The sequence below is a fragment of the Microtus oregoni genome, unplaced genomic scaffold, assembly GCF_018167655.1.
Source record: "Microtus oregoni isolate MIOR12 unplaced genomic scaffold, Mior012 000012F_ref0000307, whole genome shotgun sequence".
Taxonomy (NCBI): domain Eukaryota; kingdom Metazoa; phylum Chordata; class Mammalia; order Rodentia; family Cricetidae; genus Microtus; species Microtus oregoni.
The window spans coordinates 51,374,422-51,381,707 of record NW_024543071.1 but is presented as its reverse complement, the minus strand read 5'-3'; the positions used below and the strand labels follow the sequence as shown (position 1 = coordinate 51,381,707).

The 7,286-nt window shown below is 49.7% G+C and overlaps 2 protein-coding genes across 6 annotated transcripts; one reads left to right on the top strand and one right to left on the bottom strand.

Annotated features, from left to right (window-relative positions):
* The first annotated feature begins 2,385 nt into the window (after positions 1-2,385).
* Positions 2,386-2,963, top strand: Tmem262 (transmembrane protein 262). Of its 2 annotated transcripts, none has more exons than XM_041660732.1 (3): positions 2,386-2,559; positions 2,656-2,723; positions 2,861-2,963. In XM_041660732.1, the coding sequence occupies exons 1-3, from the start codon at positions 2,386-2,388 to the stop codon at positions 2,961-2,963; spliced, it is 345 nt and encodes a 114-aa protein (XP_041516666.1). The 2 variants fall into 2 exon arrangements, with proteins under 2 accessions (XP_041516666.1, XP_041516665.1); XM_041660731.1 differs by having other exon boundaries at positions 2,656-2,755; positions 2,861-2,937.
* Positions 2,964-2,998: 35 nt separating this feature from the next.
* On the bottom strand, positions 2,999-7,233 carry Zfpl1 (zinc finger protein like 1). Of its 4 annotated transcripts, none has more exons than XM_041661746.1 (8): positions 7,098-7,233; positions 6,667-6,776; positions 6,325-6,436; positions 5,011-5,204; positions 4,824-4,896; positions 4,600-4,746; positions 3,872-3,989; positions 2,999-3,438 (listed from the first exon to the last, which is right to left on the bottom strand). In XM_041661746.1, the coding sequence occupies exons 2-8, from the start codon at positions 6,766-6,768 to the stop codon at positions 3,252-3,254; spliced, it is 933 nt and encodes a 310-aa protein (XP_041517680.1). In that variant the 5' UTR covers positions 6,769-6,776; positions 7,098-7,233; the 3' UTR covers positions 2,999-3,251. The 4 variants fall into 4 exon arrangements, with proteins under 4 accessions (XP_041517680.1, XP_041517679.1, XP_041517681.1 ...); XM_041661745.1 differs by having other exon boundaries at positions 7,087-7,227; XM_041661747.1 differs by lacking the exon at positions 7,098-7,233 and adding an exon at positions 6,932-7,010.
* Between the last annotated feature and the right edge of the window lie 53 nt (positions 7,234-7,286).

Below are 7,286 nucleotides of genomic sequence, written 5' to 3'. Positions count from 1 at the left end.
TCTTGTCACAGTCTAAATGGCCCACAAACCCCAAAGCATTTATTTATTCACAAGGTCTTGAACCAAAAGTATCTTTACTTCTTATTCACTGGGTTATTTAGAAACTGTATATATGAAGATTTCAGCCTATGAAGCTATAGTTTATGAAGGTGAATTTAAGCTGGAGTGATGGCTTAGCAATTAAAAGTACTTGCTCTATCTGATGACCCATGTTCCCAGGCTCACAACTGTCTGTAACTCCAATCCTGGGGGATCCAATGTCCTCTTCTGGCCTCCATGGGGAGCCAGGAACACATGTGTATGCAGACAAAATGCTCATACATACAGAAAAAATAAAATAAATAAATTTAAAAATGAAGAAAAAAAAACACCAGGCACGGTGGTGTGTTCCTACCTAGAGTCCCAGCATTCAAGAGCAAAGATTAGGAGGGGGTCAAAATCATCCTTATAGTAATTTTGAGGCCAACCTAGCCTATATAAAAACTGTCTCAAAAACTGAATAAATAACAAAAAGGGCTGTCAAGATGGCTCAGCATTCTAGACTGGATTTCTGAAAATTGTCCTATATGCACTATGCCATGCGAGCACTCTAAATCCACCTACCATACACTGAAATAAATGCGGCTGGGCATAGGGGCACACACCTGTGGTCCAAGCAGGTGGATCTCTGTGAGTTTGAAGCCATCTTGGTCTACACAATGAGTTCCAGAGTAAACCAGGGATGCCTAGTGAGACCTTGTTTCTTTCTTTCTTTTTTAAAAAAATATTTATTTATTTATTATGTATACAATATTCTATCTGTGTGTATGCCTGCAGGCCAGAAAAGGGCACCAGACCCCATTACAGATGGTTGTGAGCCACCATGTCGTTGCTGGGAATTGAACTCAGGACCTTTGGAAGAACAGGCAGTGCTCTTAACCACTGAGCCATCTCTCCAGCCCCGAGACCTTGTTTCAAACAAACAAAATCAACTCTAAGTTAATTAGCATTAACTAAAAGTAATGAAATCTTTAGAAGATTACTTGTACTTCATGCTATAAAAATACACAGGCCTAGCCGGGCGGTGGTGGCGCACGCCTTTAATCCCAGCACTCGGGAGGCAGAGGTAGGCGGATCTCTGTGAGTTCGAGGCCAGCCTGGTCTACAGAGCTAATTCCAGGACAGGCTCCAAAGCCACAGAGAAACCCTGTCTCGAAAAACCAAAAAAAAAAAAAAAAAAAAAAAAATACACAGGCCTAGCCGGGTGATGGTGGCTCACGCCCTTTAATCCCAGCACTCAGGAGGCAGAGGCAGGCGAATCTCTGTGAGTTCGAGACCAGCCTGGTCTACAGAGCTAGTTCCAGGACAGGCTCCAAAGCCACAGAGAAACCCTGTCTCGAAAAACAAAAAACAAACAAACAAAAAAAAATACACAGGCCTTGGAAGGGCTCAAACCAGCACTGCACAGAGACAAGGAGGGCAAAACACAGCACACAGGTGACAGGAAAAGCAGTACAGATACTGTGGAACTTAGACACAAGGCCAACTACCCAATCAGAGGGACGACTACATTTTGCTGTTTCTGGTTCCCTATGAAATCTGGTAGCCAGAACTGGGAGAGGGGAGGCAGATTTGTGGATCAGTCTGTAGCAATCCAGAAGATTCTCTGAAGGGCAGTTTAGATTCATTTCCTGTCTCTGCTTATTGAAATCTGTGGTGACAAGGGACATGAACTCCAGTGTTTCAATTTAGAGAGCCAAAGCTTGGGATTTGGCCAAAGCCTTCCCTCCATTGGGAAAGCATTTAGCTACTCATCTACGCACTAACCACTCACCTGTCTAAAGCCTGCTGTGGATGAGCTCGGCATGGTGGCTCGCACCTTTAAAATAGCGCTATTTTAAAGACACGAGGATCTCTGAGGCTAGCCTGGTCTACAGAGCAAAATCCAGGATAGTCAGGGCTATGCAAAGAAATCCTGTGTTTAAAACAAAACAAAATAAAACAAAACCAAAAACCAAACAAAGCCAAAAGCCTTGTTGTGGAACTAGGATGTGCTCCTCCACCTTTCTGAGCCCTTGCCTGTCCCCTGTGGAAATACTGAGCTGCCAGGAAGTACAGAGGACAGAATGGTGTGGGCTGCTGCCCCTTGCCTACACCACAGGCTCCTGCTGTTCAGCTCCTTCTGCCTGCCACTACACAAGGGAACATCTCAATACTCAGAAACATTCTTCTGTTTGTTGGAATCAGGCTATGTTCTAGAACCTTGTCCTCTTCAATGCCTCCCTCACTCTGGAATACACTACTGTTTCTGCCAGAATACCCTAGAATGGCAGGCCTTTACTGTCTCTGGACACTAACTACTTGCTCCAGTTCCTGAGCCTGACTTGAGTCCAGGCTGTCACCAGGATGAGATGGCGGGACCGAATAGCCGTATTCTTCTTCCCTCCAGGCATGATGCTCACCGTAGCTGCATTAATGCTCTTCTTCCTACACATGGGTGTATTTGCTAGTGATGTTCACAACTTCTGTGTCAGCCACCACTACGACCGCATGAGCTTCCGATACACGGTTGTCCTGATAGTAGGTCTGGGGAGGGGCTCGAGGGCTGGGGAAGGCAAAGGGGCTGATGAAAGTGTCTACGTTAGGGGCCGCTCTCCCACTGGACCCCTCTCCCAGTTCTCCCAGGTGATCAGCATCTGCTGGGCTGCCATGGGGTCACTCTACGCAGAGATGACTAGTGACAAGTTTCTTCGCTGCTTTGCTCTGATCATCCTGAGTGAGTGGGGAGGTGTGCTTACAAGGAGGGGGGAGTTTTGAAACCCTGCAAAGTGTCAAGGAGGGGACAAAACTGTTGAGCTGATGGGCTCTCTCCTCCACCCAGTACTCAATGGAGCCATGTTCTTCAACCGCATGTCCCTGGAGTTTCTGGCCATCAATTACCGAGAGGAGAACCACTGAGGCCTGGGGATTGGGGACAGGGCTGAGAAGGGAGATGGAAAAAGCTGCTTCAGGTGTTTTAATAAAGTCTGTTGTTTATTTGCACCTGTCTGCTCCGTTGAGGGTTAAGTAGGAGGCTGGAGACCCAGGAACCAGCAAGTGAAGACCAAAACGACCAACAGGGCTACAGACCTGGCCTGCAGCCTCAGCCTCCAGCTGACTTGGTCCAGGGGATTGTAGTGTCTCAGGACTGAGGAAAAGGAGTAGAGAGAAAAGCCCCCCGACTTTCTCTCCCCAGGACTTCGGGTCCTAAGCTGGCCCAGACAAGCACAGGCTCAGGAAGGACCTACACGGATGTGAGGGTTCATGAGTGGGTCCAGATTGGGATCACTGTCAGCTGCAGCCCGGCCAAGGCGAGACATAAGGGCAAGGAGTGCCAGGAAGCCCAGCAGCCCCAGCAGGAGCAGGAGCCCTGCCCGCTGGAGCAGAGTCAGTGGCCGCTTCCGGGACCCGGCCCTGCTCCTGAGAAGAATGAGCAAAAGTCAGGTGAGGCCTAGGACCCTGCCCTGGCACAGAGAGAAGTCTTAGCCACTATCTTTAGGCCTTAATTTCCTTATCTGTGCACTGGAAGTGATCACCCCTGTTCCCCTGCACTGGCCATCATCTGGGGTTATTATGAAGCTTGAGCCAGTAACACACAAATTGTCCTGGAAACTTGAACATGAAGGAGACTAATAAAAATCAGGTGACATCACAGCAGGACGGGGCCTCAGAGTCCAATTTCAAAGGGCACAGCCCCTGAAAAGGACATGCATAGTAAGCCTGCCTGCCAGCCAGGACCTCATTATGGCCCTGGCACTGGATCCTGCCAGTGCCCAGAACAAGTCTACTGTCATTAAATTGTCCACCATGGGGCCTCTCCTTTCTGACACTCATCCTGCATGTCTCCATGTACCTGAGAAGTTGGGCCAGCCAGCCCAGAGCAGGCCGGCGGCGATATTTGTCGTCATCACAATCTCCATGGAGTCCTGCTGTTCGGTCATCATCCCGTGTGTCATATACCTTCCTTGGGGCTATAGGGATAGAAACACCAGCATGAACAGGCTCAGACAAACTGGCCCTGTGGCATGCGTGGAGGTGGGATAAAGAATCTCCTGCCCTCCCAACCTAACAGAGCATCTTGTGCTGTGGGACAATGGTCTTTTATCCTGTCACTTGTATTATTTTTAATAAAATGCTGATTGGCCAATAGCCAGGCAGGAAGTATAGGTAGGGCAATGAGAATTCTGGGAAGATGGAAGTTTCAGTCTGCAGTCGTCACCCAGAAAGGAAGCCAGACACAGAGCAAGCAAGATGTGACTGCCTTGCCAAAAAAGGTGCCAAGCCACGTGGCTAACACAGACAAATATTATAGACTAATATAAGTTATAGAAATTAATAAGAAGCCTGACCTAATAGGCTAATCAGTTTATCATTAATGTAGACCTCTGTGTGTTTCTTTGGACTAAACGGATGTGGGACTTGGTGAGACAGAAAACCTCAGCCAACAATCTTGGAAATTGTGGGGAGGCGATATCTGTCCTTGGAGTGAGGAAGAGCCATTCCACATGGGGCTCCTGAGCTCTCCCCACACAAATCACCCATACTTTTCCATTCTCTAACTGCGGAAATTCCCCAGCTCACCGTGTGTTGGGGCCTCAGTACCACCCATGTGTATGACGGTGTGCTGCTCGGGGTGGCTTGGGGAAGAAGGGGAGTGGGGAACCTGGCTGTAGAAAGCTGGAGCAACAGACGTGCTGTCTATCTCTTCTTGCACAGGGGGGTTGGTAGCTGTGGATGGAGAAAGAACTGTCAGTGGAGCAGGGAGGCAAGGCCCACCCAGACAGCAGATGGAGGCCACCACTTACCATTAAAGCTGGACCAGTCAGAGAAGTCTGAGGAATTGAGGGGCTCAGGCTCTGGGCTTATCGCCTCATCGATCTGGAGAAAGGAATCTAAGTTAGCAGCCTGGCTACTCCTGCTGCTCACCCATCCAATCTGGCTCAGGTGGGGGTCAGGGCAAACAGATGACCAGACAGGCAGAGGAACTCTCACCAGAGGAAGGCCCAGTCCTGCCCGGGCCCAGTTGACCGTGGCTAGCTTTTCTCTCAGCGCTGAAGCCACGGGGCCAGCTAGGTTGGCTGGGGGGAAGATGGGGCCATTACAGCTGGGGCACTGGTAACCCGCAGGAGCCGTGTTTCGTGGTAGCTGAGCAGCACGTTCATTGATGCAGGCCCAGTGGAAGAGATCTTAGGACCCATGAAATAAGAAGGAAAAGAAAGATAAAGACAACTCTGGGCTCTTAGCCTAGGCCTAGCAATGCCCCCTGCCAGCTCATTGCAGGAATGAATGGGCTTCATTCAGCCTTCTTGTGAATACCATTGTACTAAATCACAGTAGATTAGACTTGGTCAGTCCATAAGGAGAAGGTGTGGCTGGGAAGAAAATGCCATCTACCATATCAAGAGTCTTCTCTGGGCCTGAAGTCATCACACTCCTTCGGCTAATAAACCTAGCACTTGGGAGTTGGAGGCAGGAGGATCAAGAGGTCAAGGTCATCCCCGTGAGTTAAAAAAGAAAGAAAAAGAAAGAAAGAAAGAAAAAAAGAAAGAAAGAAAGAAAACACTACATACAAGAATACTTTCAGGAAAGCTTCCAGACACACGCACAGATTCATACATATATCCAGAGGCACAAATATACACATACTTATAAAAATATAAGCAAACCCAAGAACAATTCCCTCAACCTACACTGGATGTCACTCATGTAAGGTATACACATCTGTACATTCATGTCAGCTGATACTCAGAATCCATCACTCTCATGTCACCATGCACTCTACGGTACACGTGTCCATATACATTCATGTCACCATGCACTCTACGGTACACGTGTTCATATAGACTCATTACCACTAACTCTCCCATGAGTATTAAAGTGCACCTTTGTATGAGTATACACACAGTTTCATGGGAAAACCAGGTAAAAAGCTTCCCCCTTTGCACCAGCATCTTGAAAGACTTAAGCTGAGGCTTTTACACTAGGCTGTGGCTACTGACTCCCTCTAACTGTAACGTGGGAGGCGCTTCCCTCTCTGTTCAGTCTTGGAGTCAGTAACGTTCCTGAACAGTGAATCTTGCTCACAGTCATCTCCAGCTCTCAAAGACTGGCAGAGCAGGAAGAGGAGAAAGGAAAAGGCTTGCCTAGGCTTCCAAAGCAGGGAAGCACCTAACAGGATTGGGATCTGAGGCTCTAGCCTCCAGGCTTGAGAGGCTCACTGTCTTATTGCTAGAAGGGTGCTAGCAGACCAGTGCCTAAGCTGGACCCCGGAGCTGCCCAGACCCCTTCCCAGTGCCCAAGCCTCACCATAGCAGACAAGACGGGTCGTCTCTCGACTGGCCAGGGGAGTGCTGCACAGGCGGCAGTTGGGGTTGTAGTCACTATCTTGTAGCCACTGCAAGTAGGACTGCACGATGCACTGGAGTGGGAAAGAGATGGCACAAATGGTGTCCAGGCTCCTGCCTTGTTTTTCTGTTTAGCCAGTGAGCATGAACTGAACACCTACTGAAGGCCCAGCAGAGAGAACTATACCCAAGCCCTTGCCCTTGGTTAGCTTACAACCTAGCGAGAGTACCTCATGGATTTGGAAGGAGCCCATCTTGCCTGCCCACCCAGTGCCCTGCTCAGCCACTACTCCAAACGACCCACCTTGGCGTGATTGGCTACCAGACAGTGCTCGCAGACGTTGACTCGGTGTTCGAAGCAAAACAGGTTTGTCACCTTCCTCTTGGGACACTTGCAAAGTCCCATGATTGATCCTAGGGAGACGGTCTGAGTTAGCAGGAAACCAGGTTCTGGTGACTGCCACTTTGTTCTCACCAACCCAGTTGGTTTCTTTTTTAAATCCCCCAGACCAGTTCCACACCAGTCCAAACGGCTTCAGTACGAGGAAAGCCACGCCCCCTACACAGACCTTACCACGGGCGACCCCTCATTCCATCACGACCCAACCCCTAGACGGACGACTTCTCCATCAAGAACTCCAAAATCACCAACCCCGCCCCCAAGACCCCACCCCCTCTTGGCCCCGCCCCCATCAGGCAGACCCCATTCTGGGTCTTAGAGAACCTCCGCGATACCGGTCGCGACGAGTTGCGTAGGGTGGTGGGAAGCGCGGAAGGTCGGAGACTGTGTTGACCCACTCCGGTAGCTGAATCGCTGCTCCCTTCGGCTCCGGCCGCTCTGATTATCCCTCCGCTGCCACGTCTCTTCCGGGTGCGGCGCACGCTGATGACGCCACAGCGCCTCCAGGCCACGCCTCGGCTTTA

Coding starts and splice junctions, on each gene's coding strand:
- Tmem262 (XM_041660731.1), top strand. CDS start 2,386: ATGAGATGGCGGGACCGAATAGCCGTATTCTTCTTCCCTCCAGGCATG. Junction 2,560..2,655: donor GATACACGGTTGTCCTGATA/GTAGGTCTGGGG, acceptor CCCCTCTCCCAG/TTCTCCCAGGTGATCAGCAT. Junction 2,756..2,860: donor CTTTGCTCTGATCATCCTGA/GTGAGTGGGGAG, acceptor TCCTCCACCCAG/TACTCAATGGAGCCATGTTC.
- Zfpl1 (XM_041661746.1), bottom strand. CDS start 6,768: ATGGGACTTTGCAAGTGTCCCAAGAGGAAGGTGACAAACCTGTTTTGC. Junction 6,437..6,666: donor TGGTAGCCAATCACGCCAAG/GTGGGTCGTTTG, acceptor TTCCCACTCCAG/TGCATCGTGCAGTCCTACTT. Junction 3,990..4,599: donor TACTGAGGCCCCAACACACG/GTGAGCTGGGGA, acceptor CTATCCCTATAG/CCCCAAGGAAGGTATATGAC.